The following is an 18,066-nucleotide window of genomic DNA, read 5'->3' on the forward strand; positions in this document are numbered from 1 at the left end:
GGTGAACAACTCCTGGATTTCAAATTCCACTTCCACTTCTCCATTCACGCTTAGCGCTTTCTGAGACATGATGCTTCCTAACCTTTTCAACTAAAAGGTTTCACCAAAAATAAAAAATCTTGTGCAACCTGTTCTGCTAAACTAGACTAGTGATGTACAAGAAATCACTGCAGGTCAAGTGCAATTATTAGTTCAAAATCCGCACCGCTGTCCAACAATGTTAGAACTGGGGGTCTCTAGTTGGCAGAGGTAGGTACCTTAGACCAAATAGGGACCCTTGCTTCTAGTCAGGGTGAAGGAATAACCCTCTGAGATAACCCCTGCTCACCCTCTAGGTAGCTTGGCACGAGCAGTCTAGGCTAAACAGAGGCAATGTGGATAACATTTGCACTTAACACAACAATAATCCCCAATCCACCACAAACTGAGACCACACAGGTAAGTATATTTTTATAAAAATATATATCTTTATCTAGTTTCAGCAAGGTAAATAAAGCAGTTGCACGATAATCATTTCTTCAAGAATATGTTCTACTTAATCTTAATGGTTGCATGTATATAGGAAGTCTCTTATTAAAAGGCAGTCTCAAGTCCCTTATCCCTCAATATCCAAAAACGAGTGATATTGATTTCTTTTATCTTAGATCTCAAAACGAGCCAGGAAAACAATGCTGATGGAAAAATGTGCCACAGGAATTATCCCCCACCTCTGGGAATCCTAAATGCTACTAGCGCGTCTCACCCGAGGGCTGGGAGGACTCCTTTTCCCTCCCACGGCACTTCTCCTGCCTCAGGTGCACTCCGCTGGCAGGCGCTCACTCGCGCTCGGGCCCAGCCGGTCTCAGCAGGCTCTCCGCCCGCCCTCAATCCTTCGGGGAGCGGCGGGGAGCAGAGACGGCAGGCCGGGGGCTCGAGCACTCCTCTGAATCCCTCGGCGAGGTCGGGTCAGTCGTCCCCGGTCCCGGCGGTGCTCACGGCGATTCCTTGACTTCCGCAGCAGCTCCTCCCAAGCCAGCCAATCGCGTCGCGGCTCCTGCGACGAGCCCCTCCTGACGCGAGGCCGCCAACCAATGGCAGCGCGGCCTTGTTGATGACGCTACGCTCCACGGGCCAATCCTGTCGCGGCTCTGGTGAGGGGGCTCGGCTCTCTCACCCAATCAGAGCGCGGCGGGCTTGATCTTTGCAGCACAAACACCGGCAAGCTACGGGGCACTTCCACGGGGGTTCCTGACCCCGGGCTGCAACTGTGACACGGCCCCCAGTTGTTTTTCAGCGCTCCTTGCGCTGGGGAGGCCCACAAGTCTCCGGCCTGCACCCCACACGTGTCGAGGAACACGTCGATCTCGGCCACGCAGCAGGCTGGGTCAGCGCGGCGCCCTCCCTCAAATTAGAGAGCAGCCAGTGCGCTAAGCAGGCAACTACAGGGTTTCACGATCTCCTCGCCACACAGCAGCTTCAAGGGGCACAGCAGAGTCTTGTAGTCCTTGGGGAACCTTTATGTCCCTGGGTTGCAGACAGGGGGCCAGCTCCTCTCAGGCCCTTGGAGATTCAAGTTTGTAGACACAGCAAAGTCTTGGTAGTTTCAAGCAGGTAGGGTCACAGCACACAGCAAAGTCTCTTTCTCCTCCTCAGCTTTCAGTTGCACGGCAGAACAGGTCAGCCCTTAGAGCACACAGCAAGGCAATCTTCCTTTAGTTCTCCAGCAGTCCTTCTTCCAGCAGAGGTTCCTTCTTGATTGTAGAATTTTAGAATCTAATCTTCTGTAGTCAGGGATCCTTCCCTTATACCCCTAAGAGTCTTTGAAGTCCTTTGAAGTTTCTTGCGCAAGGGGGCCCTGGGCCCGGTCTAAACCAGTTCTCGGGGTTGCGGAGCACTGAGGTGTCTCTGGGTTTCCTCTTCCTGTCAGCTTCAGGGTCAGAGGTGTCAGGTGGCCGGCAGGAGGGGGAGCCAGCATGGTGGTCAGACAAGCACAGCCCGGTACTATCAGGCGCTTTCTCCTCCCACCTCCCTGGCAGCAGATGTGCCCTTTCATCCCCGGGCTGCCTCAGACCCTCTCCTCCGGGGGCTCTGCAGCCCCCCCTGTCACACCCAGACCAGACAGGCATTCCACAAACCCAGGCACACAGCAAGGTTTAGACAAGAGAACAGCCACTTTCTAAAAGTGCTATTCTCCCACACAGGATTTAAAAACAACCTTCACTAAAAGATGTGTTATTAAATTCTGAGTTCAGGGATATCTTTCACTCATGTCCCATCTTGTTCCTATGAGGAGATAGGCTGGTATCCATTGGGACCAGCCTCCCCCATGTTATTCTATGGAGCAAGATAGCCTTACAGCGGTGAGCGCACAAAATGGCTGCTGCCCACTACCAGAGCATGTGACCTGCACTAGTACATGCTCTACCTTATCCATACACTGCACCCTGCCCAGGGGGGTACCTTGAGCCTTCCATAGGGGTGACTGATGTGCACAGACAGGGAAGGGTTAGGCCCAGCCAGTGGGGACACTGGCCAGGCGGACATGGCAGTCACTGACTGCACACAGGCCCTGTGCTGGCAGGCCTGAGTCACCACTTTAGGGCTACTCATGTGGGTGGCGCAATCTGCGCTGCAGGCCCACTAGTAGCATCTGTCATCACCAGCCCTGGCACACATAGTGCACTTTACTAGGGACTTCATGGTGATGCAAATATGCCAATCAGGTATATTTAATCAATATGGCAATTTACAGAGGGAGCACTTACACTCTGGCACTGATCAGCAGTGGCAGAGTGTCCAAAACATCTAAACCAGCAAAAACGAAATCCAGCACAGCATCAAAAATACATGAGTCAGAGGCAAAAAGATGGGGGTAGAACCACGCCAAAGGTGTCAGGTCTAACACCCAGGTTCTACTTTCTCTCGGACATTGTTTAACCTATACATGAAGCCCTTAGCTGAAATCTTAAACAAGCTCACATATCCTACCACAAGTATGTGGCTGACACTCATTATTACATGAAAATCACCTCTCCAGATGACATCAATTTCCTCAATAGCACCTTAACAAAATGCAACATTGGTTGACTCATAACCACCTCAATCAAATTCGATACCCTCAAAACAGAATTCTTATTGATCTCACCGCCTGCCTTCGCCCCTAGTATCAAAGTTTGGCTCCAGAATCTTACTGTCTTGTACTGTACCCCACACATCATTGATTCTGATAAATCCCTAGGTATAATCTTGGACAATGCCCTCTCCGTGCAAAAGCACGTCAGTACTGCCACCAGAGGGGCTAACCATAAACTGCATGCACTAAGGAAACTAAAACCTTTCGTACCCCCTGGCAGACCTCAAACAGCAGTTCAAACTCTTGTGCTATATACATTAGATTATGTTAGTGCCAACCTTGTGGGCCTCCTAAAATTCACACTCACCCCACTGAAGACTACTTTAAATGCAGCAGCAGCTAGACTCATCACTGGATCAAAAAAGTGATCATATCACACCTGACCTACAGTCATTGAAATGGCTAGCCTTTGAGGCTAGGATCCATTTCCAATTTGCATGTTAGACCCATAAAGCGCTGCAGTACAATACCTCCTCTTACCTGACCCAGAAATTGACCCTATCAGGTGGAATCCGATCTTTCAGAAGCACAAGCTCTCTTCTACTAAAGCCACAAAAATTCAACAAAAAGAAAACCTTCACCAGATCCTTCTCCGGAATTGCCCCCTAAATCTGGAACTCTCTCTCTCCCGAGATCAGGTGAAATGCATCCACATCCATCTTCAGGAAAGAAGTAAACATTCTACCATCCAATAGATTCCTCTCAGATTGAGGACATACCTTCCTCTGCTCATGAGCGACTCTTTCCTTCCTGTTTGTTGTTGCTTCTTATCAAGCCTTAGCCTATATCCTCTATTACCCGCTATGTTTTTCTACGTTTCCCCGCTATCTTCACACTCTTCTGACAGCCATTGGACTGTGTCAGGCCAGTACTTATGATAAGCCATATGTTCTTGTCACTCCTCTTTCCATTTGCTCTTATTAATGCTGTCCTTATAATGTGTACCATATTTGTATATTGCCTATCGCTTGGTAGCATATCCTCACAACATTCTGACAGCCATCGGATTCTGCTCATGAGAGTGCCTATGATTGACTATGTGTTCTTATCTCTCTTGCTCTTGTAAATACTGTCCTCATGATGCACTATGTGTTTGTTTATTGCCTACTGTTTTTGTATCATACCTTCTTTGTTATTCTTGTAAAGCATTCTGTCAATCGATGGGGTCTTGTAACCTTTTGTCACCCACCAACTGGGATTCATAACTTACTGCAGTACAGAATTTGTAGTGCTGAACATATTAGATGACGTTCTTACCATTTTAGGCAAAGGTACATCTTGCCTTCTAGTTCTCCTTGACCTAAAATCAGCTTTTGACACAATTCTAACAGAAATCCTTAAACAATGAACAGGTCTAGAGGTGTGACTTATACCTTACCAGCGATTGCCAATACATACGACTAGCAAATTATATCTTGACTTCTGCTGCCTTTGATCAAGGAGTAGCACAAGACCCCATTCTCTTCCACACACTTCTCAATATATTCATGGAACCTCTGACCACCCTTCTGAGCAAGTCAGGCATCTAATTCTACTATATTCTGATAACACCCAACTATATCTGTAAGTATCCTCTCCAGAGGACTTAACTGCCTTGGGAGACCATTTAATCCTGGATGACTCTGAGTCACTGTAAACTGAACTGGTAAAAACATAATTCCTTCTAGTGAATTAATTGGGCTCACCCTGGATAAGTACCAGAATATACATGCACATTAATGACTTTAGAAAGAATGCGCATCACCAGATCATACTCCTCTGTAAGAAAATGCCCCTTACTCCAATTGAGGAGTTCAAGGCTGTACCACAATCACTCGTCATCCCCATGCTTGACTACAGCAATACTTTCACTAAAATACTCACAATACACCTAGCCCCTCTAATAGCAGTACTCCATTCTGCAGTCCAGTTGGTAACCTGCTCAGGAGATCTGAATACCTTTGTGCCACACTGCTCTCCCTCAACTGTCTCCCCATGAAAGCCAGGTGTCAATTCAAACTATCTTGTATTATTCACAAAGACTTACACCGAGCAATGCCAAGGTACAGGGCACACAAAGGCGTTCTCTGATGGACCATGTGATCTTCGAAGTACTGACTCTCGTAGAGTTGAATCTCTGCTCTTCAAAAAGTAATGTGCCTTGAATCAGTCCTTTTTTGGGAACTCCCAAATAGCTGGAACTATTCCACCAACTTTAGGAACCAACCACTCACATGACTTCTTCAACAAAGAACGTAAATCCCTTATCTTGCATCAATACTCCAGTATGACCTGTCTCCATTCTTTTATCAGGAAGTTGATCAAGGAATCAGAGAGTTTCAGAACAGAAGATATTTTCCTAATTGTGGCAACAAACCCTCTTCAGCTTGATTTCCCATGAGGAATCGTTATACCTCCATCACCCAATCTTATTTGCTTTGTGAACTGGAGTTTACAAAAAAGGATAGACATTTTCCCCCAGTGACTGCCCTCACCGACTAGTTGTGCATTGTATACCTCCTCCCCATCCCCCATGAGTCTATGTACACCCCTTATTTATGTGGAACACACTTATGCCCAAGTGGATACAGTTCACCCTGTTAAAAATTGCAAAAATAAATAAATAAAGCTGCTTGAATCCAATTGCAGTGTTAAAAAGGGATTAGATAGCTCATCTGACCAGTATATATATTACACTAATGTCTCCACAGAACCTCAGGGAAGGAACATACAAGCTGGTTCAAGCAGTGTCTTGTGGAGGGAACTTAACCTGAACATGACTGTTTCACCACAGGACAATAGTATGTGTTTCTTTTAACAGAAACGGGTATGCAGACTGTAAAATTTAACGTGCAGATCGTTACTGCAAAAACAACACTTGTGCTGTGAATGAGTAGGTTGCAGGCTCTGATACTAGGAAAGGCAACCTCTGGTACAAGGAAAGGTAAGTTACACAAGCCAAGGTGCTTCTAGCTATTGAGTTACTAAGCACAGAAACTTTAGAGATGGCTTCCCAAGGAACTGGGGAGTAAGTATGGCCTAACTGGTGTCTTTTGAAATGACGTGGGTTAAAGAAATATGAAGGAACTTGGAAGGCAGTCCCCTTTACAACATAGCAGAGTGTCCATATTAGAAGAGTTAAATAGCTGGGTAGTGGCACAGGTAGAGAAAGCAACCTGAATGCTTTTAAGATAAGGGCCTTCAACAATAATGTACTAGGTGGCTGTTAAAATATCCAAGTGCCACCAGAAAAGGTTGTTCTTATTGGCCTTTTACATTTTCTCAACTGGACATGTGGGGGAGTAGGAGAGTCAAAACTACCTCAAAACGTATTGGACATGAATCTGCTCAAAATAGAAGTATCAATCTTAAGAAAACTTGATCTAAGACAGTGATTAACAGTCTTAGAATTTAATAGTCACGCCTTGCATGAACACCTTACAATGAAGCAGGAGTTGAACCAATGTTGATTAGTTTTAGTATTTTTTTATTCATTTTCATACCCAAATGACCTTGCTAACACGCTGCTCCTGAGGCGAAAAGCCGGGAGAGAGCTTCTTTTTAAAATTGTATTGCTGTGATTTATTGTGTTTTTAAATCGGACTGCACTCACCCCAAGCCGCTGAGTTTGACAAGCGGACCCCTCGCAGAGTTGAAACCGGCGTGTAAAAGGCCAGCGCCTCGAACGATCGACAGGCCACGCCCCCTTGGAGGCCACGCCCACCGCCCACAGTATAAGAGGGACGCTGATCACTAGCGTCTCCACTTGCTAACACGCTGCTCCTGAGGCGAAAAGCCGGGAGAGAGCTTCTTTTTAAAATTGTATTGCTGTGATTTATTGTGTTTTTAAATCGGACTGCACTCACCCCAAGCCGCTGAGTTTGACAAGCGGACCCCTCGCAGAGTTGAAACCGGCGTGTAAAACGCCAGCGCCTCGAACGATCGACAGGCCACGCCCCCCTTGGAGGCCACGCCCACCGCCCACAGTATAAGAGGGACGCTGATCACTAGCGTCTCCACTTGCTAACACGCTGCTCCTGAGGCGAAAAGCCGGGAGAGAGCTTCTTTTTAAAATTGTATTGCTGTGATTTATTGTGTTTTTAAATCGGACTGCACTCACCCCAAGCCGCTGAGTTTGACAAGCGGACCCCTCGCAGAGTTGAAACCGGCGTGTAAAACGCCAGCGCCTCGAACGATCGACAGGCCACGCCCCCCTTGGAGGCCACGCCCACCGCCCACAGTATAAGAGGGACGCTGATCACTAGCGTCTCCACTTGCTAACACGCTGCTCCTGAGGCGAAAAGCCGGGAGAGAGCTTCTTTTTAAAATTGTATTGCTGTGATTTATTGTGTTTTTAAATCGGACTGCACTCACCCCAAGCCGCTGAGTTTGACAAGCGGACCCCTCGCAGAGTTGAAACCGGCGTGTAAAACGCCAGCGCCTCGAACGATCGACAGGCCACGCCCCCCTTGGAGGCCACGCCCACCGCCCTTTACTCACTATTCCATAAGTATGTGCCTCCCCAGGAAGCGCAGCGGGCGCGCCGAAGGCGCGCCTAAGGAAAGCCCGTCTGCGCCCGTCCGCGACCGACCGAGACCAGAGGCCATACACCCTGCTTGTCCCATTCAATACTCCCACGCGCAACTCACTACCCTTCAAGGCAAGTGGACTTTACCGGCCGCTACATTAGCTCGCATCTCCACTCTTGGACTATTAACCTCACAGAACCTAGTCTATACCAACACCTTGCCTACGTCCCTAAATACCAGCCCCTCTAATCGGCATCCAGATGCCCTTTCCCCCACAGCAATCACTGCTATATACCTAAACACAAGATCGGCAGTAAAACACCAGCTCGATCTTTTCACCCTACTTGACTCCTATAAACCTGACTTATTGTTTCTTACCGAGACCTGGTTCTCGGACAGCTCCCTTCCCTCCCTGTTAACGATACTCCCCCCGGCCTATTACGCCATCCGAGCAGACCGCTCCTCTGGCAGGCCCGGTGGAGGGGTCGCTCTGATCGCCCGCAAGGAACTCACCTTCCAGCCTCTGGTTTCCCCCTCCATGGGAATCTCAGACTGCCTAGTGGTTCGCTCTCTTTCCTTTACCCCCCCGCTAACCTGTGTCCTTGTGTACAGACCCCCGTCCTCCCCCCAAACTTTCCTCCCCTGCTTTCAAGACCTAATGGCGACTCTGGTTGTCAACCATGCCTCCATCATAGTCCTGGGAGATTTTAACTTCTGGCCCTCCGACCCCGCGGAATGCGCTACGTCCAAGGAGTTCTCAGACTCTCTTCTGTCGCTCAACTTCACATCAGTTGTCAATACTCCCACACACAGGTTGGGACATATCCTGGACCAAATCTGGCAACGCGATTGCCCGGTCAATTCCCTTTCGATTTCTCCATGTTCATGGTCAGATCATTCACTAATCACCTTTTCCCTATCCCCTGTTCCATCACTTAAGCCCACCTCTGCTAGAAATGTCTGGGCACGTTCATGGAATCGTGTCGACATCGAAGCTCTATCAAACCTCCTCTCTTCCTCCAGCCCTGATCTGACCACGCTACCTCCCTCTGGGCAGGCAGAAGCTATCACCAACTGACTGCGGGTCGGGTGCGATGCCATTGCTCCTCTAAAACGCATCGCAACCAAACGCCCCAAAGATGCAAACCGCTGGTTCTCAGACGACCTAAAGAACAAAAAACTTACTCTCCGCCAAGCCGAACGACAATGGAGACGGAACTACTGCCCTACTGCTAAAAACCGTTATACTGAACTTCTCATTCAATACAAGAAAGCCATACTAGACACAAAGAAAAACTATTTCTCCTCTAAAATCCAACTCGCGGAGAATCGGCCAAGAGAAATTTTTTCTATCATCCAGGATCTTGCCTTTTCCGATAGAGCGTCACTCAAACCATCACCTTCCCAAACACTATGCGACTCGCTCAATCACTTTTTCTTGGACAAAATCAATAAGATCAAAAGTAAAATTCCTTCTCCATCCCAGACCTTCACTGACCCCCGCCGTCCTCCAGTCATTGCTCATCTGGACTCAATCCCTCCCCTCTCGACCGATTCATTCCTCTCCATTCTCCCGCTGGTCAAGTCCGGCTCCCCGCGGGACCCTTGCCCCGCCTACATCCTAAAGCAGATTTTCACTTACTGCCCCTTACCGCCTTTAGTGCTCCTAAACAGCTCGCTGGCTCAGGGCATCGTTACCCCTGCACTCAAATCGGCAGTGATCGTTCCGATCCTAAAAAAACCCGGAGCGGATCCCTCTGATCCAGTCAACTTCCGCCCAATCTCCCTCTTGCCTTACCTGGCTAAGGTATTGGAACGGCACGTGGTAAAAACCCTGAGCGAGTTCGTGGAAAGTCATGGTGTGTTGGCCCCAAGACAGGCCGGCTTCCGCCCGGCCCACTCAACTGAGTCCGTTATAACATCGGTTTTGGACAACCTCCGACAAGGAATGGATACCAATCAACATCAGGCCTTGATCCTTTTAGATCTCTCCGCCGCATTCGACACGGTGGATCATACCATCTTACTTTCACGTGTCGAAGCGGCGGGAATCAGAGGTACAGCCCTACTATGGTTATCCTCCTTTTTGAGCGGCCGGACTCAAGCGGTTCGTCTGGGAGAGTTCTCTGTGGAATTCCAACCCATCCAGTGTGGTGTCCCCCAGGGTTCCTCTTTATCCCCCCTTTTATTTAACCTTTACATTGCCCCCCTTATCTTTGCTTTACAGCAACTGGAGGTCTCTGTGTACAATTACGCAGACGATCTCCAGCTCATTTTTTCCCTTTCCTCTACCCCGAAGTCTATGTCTAAAGTTCAGTCCATTATGACCTTCATCCAGGACTGGATGAACTTCAACCACCTGAAGCTCAACCCCGATAAAACGGAGTTGGTGTTGACAGGTGGTTGCTCCAGTCCCTGGACCTCCTCTTTCTGGCCCCCCTCACTAGGTCCCCCTCCCACTCCTGTATCCTCTGTCAAAACCCTTGGATTTAAAATCAATAACCAACTTTCTCTACATTCTCAAGTCTCTGCTGTGGTTTCCTCAGCCTTCCTTTCACTCAGGACTATCCGCAGAGTCTCTCGATTTTTCGACCCAGACGCGCTCAAACTAATTCTTCTAGCCATGGTAACATCCCGCCTAGATTATGGCAATATCCTTTACCATGGCATGCCAGATTACCTTATGAGACGTCTCCAGCTTGTTCAAAACCAGGCCGCTCGGCTGGTTTTTAACCTTTCTAAATCACACCATGTAACCCCTCTTCTCTTTTCCCTGCACTGGCTCCCGGTCCGGCAACGCGTCTTATTCAAGCTCGGCTGCACCATTTTTAAAGCCCGGACAGGCTTTGCCCCTTCCTTCATTAACTCGGCCATTCAATCCTACACTCCCTCACGAGACCTCCGATCCTCTTCTCACCACCTCCTCTTGGTTCCCCACTTCAAACGGAAGAAGTGGGGTGGTTCAAAATTTGCTACCACAGGTCCAGCCTTCTGGAACTCTCTCCCTTTGCCCCTCAGAACCTGCACCCATTACCCCCACTTCCGTAGAGACCTCAAGACTTTCCTCTTCACCCAAGCCTTCCCATCCTGAATGTTCACCTTTTTCCCCTTTCCGCTTCGCTGAGTAGCTGGTGCCAGTGAGCGCCAATAATCCGCCAGGTGTACGAGCGCTATATAAATCCCTTCAAATTCAAATTCAAATTCAATTCAAATTACTTTGAGTTTGTTGAGTGAATATTAAGATTGGAATATAAATAGGGGTGGATGTTAGTCCACCACAAGTAAAAAAGCCACTAACATGTTAATTCCGGTGAAAGGTTTCAATGTTTTGATCCTGAGCTCAAGCCTTGGTAGCTATGGCACAGAGCAAAGCAGACAGTCTTAACAGGTCTCGAGGGTCCAGCTTTGGATTGGTTTAGATCCTTTTTAGAGGATCTCAAATAGTCTGTGTGGCTTTCCCCTTTTAAATATAACATGGTAGAAGTGAGTTGTGGTGTCCCGCATGGCTCCGCTCTCTCACCAATTCTTTTTAATATATATACACGGCCCTTGATCACTAGCCTCCAGCAGATGGGGTAATGATCTTTAACTATGCTGATGATATGCAGCTAATTTTCCCTTTGGAGAATTCAGATGAATCGAAAGATTTTGTTAAGAATTCTATGTGGTACATAAAAAACTGGATGGACAATAACCAACTAAAACTTAATTCTGACAAGACTGAGATAATCATACCCAGAAATAAGGTCAGCTGTTGGACACCTTTTCATTGGCCTCTGGAACTAGGGGTGGTTCCTCTCCCTAAACCTGTGATAAAGAGTTTAGGATTTCACATTGATTCAGATCGCTCAATGACTTCCCAGACCGGGTCAGTTACCTCCTCTTGCTTTGTCCAACTCCGCAAGCTGTGCAAGATTAGACGTTTTCTCAGCAAAGAGGCTTGTACTCAAGTAGTGATTGCTCTGATCTTATCAAAAATCGATTACAGTAATGTGCTTTATCTCGACCTTCCACAAAAGCAGAAACATCGTCTTCAGATGATTCAAAATCAAGCAGCCAGAATCATCCATCTTCACGATAGACGATATCATATTAGCCCACTGTTAAAAGAGCGTCACTGGCTCCCAGTGAAACAGAGAGCCATGTTTAAAACTGGTTGCATTCTCTTTTGAGCTATTCAGGGAACAGGGCCCAATTTCATCCCTTTGCGAATCAGCAAGTACTTTCCCCCGCGCACTTTGAGATCTCTGCACTTGAATCTTCTGGTGGTTCCCAGATTCAAATGCAAACGCACTGGCGGGACCCGTTTCTCCTTCTTGGGACCGAGGTTCTGGAACTCTTTGCCCATTTCATTGAGGCGGATTACATGCGTTTCAGAAAGCAGCTCAAAACATGGCTGTTTACTTTGGCCTATAACTAGTGGCTTCTTTGCCTGGCAGATCTCTCTTTTTCGGAACCTCAGCGCCAAGAAACCTGCTGGTGTACGTGCGCTTCAATAAATTCCCAAATAACATAACATAACAAATGTGTAGATCTTTTCGAAGTACCAAAACAGTTAAATAGTCAAAGGCAGCATAATGAAAATTCCATTCCAATTTAAAAAATGGAGGTAAATATAATAACATGGAGCTAGGCACAATTTCAGGCCGAGTGTGGTTTGGATACATCAAGCAGGTTCATCTAGTCAAAGATTTTACCTTCTGATTTAGCCTCTGGAATCTTAGTCCACATCCTACATTAGGGAAGGTTGCAAACTGTATCCAAGAAAGTCCTTTCAAAGTTGGATAGGTGCTGAGCGAGGTCCTTCTGAAGCCATTTGTTTTGGTGGAAAAAGCCCTGAGTAGGATAAGTTACATTTCCTGCTCAGGGAAGTCCTGACATTTTCCAGATACTTTTGGTGCCTTCATTTGATCAAGATTTCAACCTTCGGATGTAGTCTATTTTTTTTGTAGCCTAGATTCCTCCGGCGGGACAAGGAAGCAGGCTGTATAAAGGAAGGTTGCACCAGAGTTGGATATGGTTGCCACAGGCATTCATAGAACTTGATTTCCAGGCTTCAAAAAGCTCAGAGCTAGATCACCTGGATTGTCTTGCCCCGAAAGGTCGTGGCTTGGATAGATTGACTAAGGTGGTTGGATCTGGTCCTCCAGAGGTCTGGAAATCCAAATGTTTCATAGATTGTAGAATAAGTCCTTCTGGATACCACTAATGCTTCCCAGAACACAAGCACAACAGTTAGGGGCCAGGACTCACTCCAGCAGAAGCCACCAGCAGGGCCCAGTCCTCTTGGAGTTGCAACTGGTCTCTCCCCAGGAGAAAGGCCTTTTGCAGCTTATCATGTCCCTGTAACCACAACCAACCTTTAGAGTAAACTTCCTTGTCCTGGGTACACATGAGAGCAGATTAAGCCCTTCAGGTCTCCTCATAGGTCTCAAACAGCAGGTGTAGGCTTTTTTTTTTATCTTCTTCCACATGTCCAAAAAGTGTCCTAAGGATCTGGGCGTGAGTGTGCTAGCCAGTAGGTGGGAGGGAGTCTAGGGCACTCCCTAAACATTGGGGAACAAATTCTCTATTTAAATATCAAGAGGAGAGAGAGGATTAGAGAACTAGTCCTTATCCCCAAAATTAATATAAATCATCAAGAGGAACTAGTCTGAAGGTATGTGATAAAACACTGTATGATTTTTGTAATAAAAAGAAAAATACTTTTTTCTTTTCATGAAGTCCTCACCCACCAACCTAGTTGGTGGCATGCTTCATCATGGGGCCCACCTGGTGACACAGAGTGTGTCCCTGGTGTGCTTCAATGCCTGGTTTACCGTGGAGCGGGTATCTTAACTGAGTGTGCAGTGAAGTGATGTGAAGGTGAAGTTAAAAACTGTACAGTGGTCCCGTTACCCACAGCGTTTGTTTTAATGTTTGGGCCTCTGGCAGCAATAAAAACAAGGCAGTGGTTGTGCGTGGAGTGATAATTAAGAACTCCTACATCCGAAAACGGTCTATATGTTTCAACCAGGCCTTGGATGTATACTGGCTTTCCTCAAGACCCTAGAAATATATGTGAGATGTGAGATCTAAGCTGGGCTTGTGTGTTAGATCAAAAATGTGTTGCACGCTCTAAGGTGCACTATGTGTAAGAAGGGAATTCCCTCAAGTCATTCCTGTAAAACAAAAACATAAAACAAGATATACAAATAAACATACAGTTGAATTGTGAATTTAGGCAGGATTAGTTTTAGTCACGTACATAAGTATTCTGGCATGGTGACCATCAGAATCGCAGCAAAAAAAATGCGGTCTAATGCCGATGTAGCGGCAATGTGTGGCGAATACCGGTATATGCACTACAGTGAAAAAGTTTGTGCATATTGGTAAATGAGCATACTGTTATTAAGGCCTTTCTTACACGTGCGATTAGCGGAATTGCCTCATGAGATTCCGTCAGGGGTTCTGGCTGGTAGATAAAATCTGGGTAGAATAAAAGGAAGGACGGCATGGTGTCCGTGGTAAAGTCGTGGAAAGGAAAGGCTTACCATTGGTAGTAGCAGAAGAGCGGTTGCCCAGCTTACTACATCGCAGCACTACCCGGCACATCCTGTTTGCTTTACTGCAAGCTAACCCAGAGAGCACTAGTCTACGGGAAATCCAGAATGGCACAATCCTGCCCTTGGATAATATTTGTTGCCAAGCAGGGGTGTCTTTAGGGAAATGAGCAGTACCGTCCTCCTAAGCTACCCCAAGCTGGCTCTGAGGCTAGCTCCTCCTCACACTAGGCTCTGGCCCAATTAGCTACCCTGGGCTTAATACCAAAAGCTGTTAAAGCTTCCCCTTATGCTAAATTACTATCAATGGCCAGGCTTCACTTTTGTCCCTTTTTCTAGTTACTGAAGTTCCTGGAACCTCCCCAGGTGCCCTTCTTGAGCTGATGTATATCACACTCTCTACCCCCTAGTCTATCTTCTCAGAAGGCCTTAGCCATTGTCTCTGCACTGGGGCAATTTTCATACGTCATAAAGCACTGGCAGAACAGTTGTTCTCAGACTAATGCAAATTAACCTCCAGGATTCTCAGGCAGGGAAAAGACAACTTTCTAAAAGTTATTTTTCCTTAATATTTCTCTTACGAACCTAACTTTACCTTTAGATTGTTTTTTAATAAATATAAAAAATAGGTTTTTTAAAAAAAAAATTAGTTATTCCCAAATTCAAGATATCAGAATTTGTGGGGGTTTGTCACTGCAGGGAATCGGTAACAATAAATATCTACATGCCCCACTTTCAAATACCATGCACCTTGATTTGTGGGCTGGAAAGCGTACATAGAGGTGACTTATTAATATTTAAAGTTATGTTTTTCCCTGTCAAACTGGTTATTTTGACAGGGTAGTCTGCAGGACCAGTGATAATTAACCTCATGCAATGGGTGTATTGTTGCACCATATGTAAAGGTCTTATAATAAAGTTAGATATGCCGTTCAGGGATTAACCAACATTGGTTTTAGGGGTCAGAACACATCCACATGGAACTAGACAGCAGTGCCCCAGTGTGCGAAGTCTAAAATTCAATAAAAGCAATAAAATTCAGCAAAAAATTGGAGAGGCCCAGGAATATGAGCCAGTTTCTCACAGAATCAGCCAGCCAAAACTCACAGCGTAGTGGACATGATATTAGGTGTGAGGCTCATCCAAAGCATGTTGCATGTAAAGGCTTGCCTTGGCAAAAACTGAAGGGGTTAGAACATAAAGTATTATGACTGAGCACAGTGTGATTCAACAGGTTAAGTTTATTTAACTCACATGAACGCTTATGCCTGTGGTAATGTGTAAACTGATCTTTGAGCTTCTTTTAGCATTCTTGCGAAGAAACTGGAGAAGATAATCATAATGTTTTTCTTGAGTACATTACAATACTTTTTTAAATAAAATAACAAATCCATGAACTATGTACTCAAGTACAGAGTTGCTTCATCCTTGTAGAATAGCAACAATTAGACAAGTATGTGTGTGTAGATGTTTGGCTTTGCACTTGTTAATTAGTCCCATGTTCCCATCTCCCTTTCCTCTAAACTCAAGCATTGCCTTTAATTTTCACAGGTATCTATGCTAATAGAAAATGGAGCTCGGAAGAGGAAAACTTCTGAGAACTGGACTTAATGCTCTACACCAAGCAATACATCCTCTGCATGGCTTAGCCTGGACTGATGGGAGGCTAGTGGTGCTGACTGCTCTCCATCTCCACAATGAAGAACCAACGTTTGGTGATTCAACAGTTATTGGGCAGTTTGAGCATGTTCATGGACTTTACTGGGGACCCATCTTTGCTGAAGATAACCCAGCTCTCCTTGCTATTCAGCATAAGAAACATGTAACTGTTTGGCAGCTTTTCTATAACTCAGTAGAAAAGAGCAAACTTGTGGTTTCTCAAACCTGTGAAATCGGTGAAATGTTCCCTGTGCTTCCCCAGGGTTGTTTGTGGCATCCAAAGATGGATATTCTGGCAGTTATGACGAAAAGAGATGCTTCCGTTTTGCACAATGTACGTTCAGACAATTCCAACATTCGAGCAGAAGTCAAAAGTAGTGGTGTTATCCAGTGTGCTTGCTGGACTAAAGAAGGCAATCGCTTAGTAGTTGCCATTGGCTGCACACTTTATTCCTACATATGGGACCATGCTAGCAAAAGTCTAAATGCTTGTTTGTTTTGTCCAATTTTTGATATAGGTAGTTGCATCTGTGCTATTGAATCAACAGTGGATGCCCAAGTTGCTGTAGCAACAGAGCTTCCTCTAGACAGGATCTGTGGTCTAAATTCAGGCATTACATTTGATGTCCCAGCTGGTGCCAAAATAGGATCCTTTTCTGTAAAGTCTAATGTACCACTTACAGATGAAGAATTTTCCATGGATAGTGGAAGGAAATATTCAGAACTAGAACAATCTAAAACACTTGATTCTTTGGCTGCAACTACACCTGGTCCAATAAACCTAACTCATATCCTCGCAAATCACCGGAAATCTGAATCAAATCCTCTAATTTATCTTAGACGAAAGGACCTTGTAACTGGATCAGGCCAGGACTCTTCCCACTTAATCCTAGTCACATTTGAGAGGAAAGTTACGTCTACACGAAAGGTAAGCATTCCAGGTATTCTAGTTCCTGACATATTAGCCTTTGATCATCGAGCTCACATTATGGCAGTGGCTTCCAATACATGCAGTACTGTATTAGTCTACTCACTGACTTCCTCCAGCTTGCCAAACATTCAACAAATCCAGCTTGAAACAAATGAAAGACCAAAGGGATTGTGCTTCCTATCGGAGAAAATGCTGCTTGTATTAGTGGGAAAACAGAAGTTCAGCAACCCTGCATTTCTTCCATCTTCAAACTCTGACAAGTACACCATTAGCTTAATGGTCAAAGAAGTTGTCTTTGAAGATGATTCTTCTGCATCATCTGCTGGAAGTCAAAGTGCTCTCTCCACCTTTGATTCTTGTGCGAGTTTACCTAGTAAAAAGAAATATTCAGATCACTTATCCAGAGATCTACGGGATTTTAGCAGGGAGCTCTTGATACCAGGTAGCACTGCTATATATCCTTTCTTGGGTCGGAAGAGGCTTATAGAGGAACTTAAAAGCCCTAACGGTGAGCAAAGTCCAACATCAAGTGCCAGTGATTTTGAAGAAAAAACTTCTTTCGTAACTATGAATGCTTTAGACTCTGAACCAAGAAATCGACCAGCGACACTGCCTAATTTAGAAATGCCAAGTAGGCTTTCTACTAGACCATCATCTCCAAAGGTGCAACCAAATGTGGACCATGAGATTTCAAATTTAACTAAAAATAACCAACCACTTGAGAAAGGAGCAGGCCTTGTGTATAGAAATATTGACAGATTAAGTGGTTGCTTTGCAGAATTGCATCAGACGCTTTGTGAAGTTTCAGACCACACAAGAAATGGGAAGAAGCTGCCTATGATCTATCCTTTTTTCCAGGAGCCGTCCTATGTTTGCATCAGTTGTCAGGTAATTCTTAAATATGTTTAAATACATGTAAATTAATTTGTAAAAACGAAATACTTACCTGCCTAATTGTTGTTCACACATTTATACTTTATACATTACTGCCAGCTGGTGCCACATACTATAGCAGTACTGCTCACTGCTATAAACTCACATTAACAGCTAAGGATGCATAGTTAGAAAGAAAATGAATGAGGAATTTCCTAATCACTTACAAAATGTTGTTTCAGTTTCTGAATGAAAAGAGTAAAATACATTCAGATCTTTTCTGTAGCCTTGCCATAAATCTTAGTTCCACCCCAAGCCCATCCAGCTGAATATAGTGGGCATGTTGGTCAACTTTTTAAATGCTAGCTGTTGAGCCTTATGTACGCAATGCACTTCAGATTGATAGGTACACTCAGCTCTGAGAATGAAAAATGAATGCCG

At 45.6% G+C, this 18,066-nt stretch overlaps 1 protein-coding gene across 1 annotated transcript in view; it reads left to right on the forward strand.

Annotated features, from left to right (window-relative positions):
* The window catches only part of LOC144762491 (WD repeat and coiled-coil-containing protein-like), an 80,459-nt gene that overhangs the window by 36,637 nt on the left and 25,756 nt on the right, over positions 1 to 18,066 (forward strand). The window contains exon 2 of the mRNA XM_078647709.1: positions 15,714 to 17,640. Within this exon, the coding sequence (XP_078503835.1) occupies positions 15,733 to 17,640 (1,908 nt within the window). The 5' untranslated portion in view covers positions 15,714 to 15,732. The remainder of the gene's footprint in view (positions 1 to 15,713; positions 17,641 to 18,066) is intronic.

This window comes from Lissotriton helveticus, chromosome 6, assembly GCF_964261635.1.
Source record: "Lissotriton helveticus chromosome 6, aLisHel1.1, whole genome shotgun sequence".
In the NCBI taxonomy this organism is placed as follows: domain Eukaryota; kingdom Metazoa; phylum Chordata; class Amphibia; order Caudata; family Salamandridae; genus Lissotriton; species Lissotriton helveticus.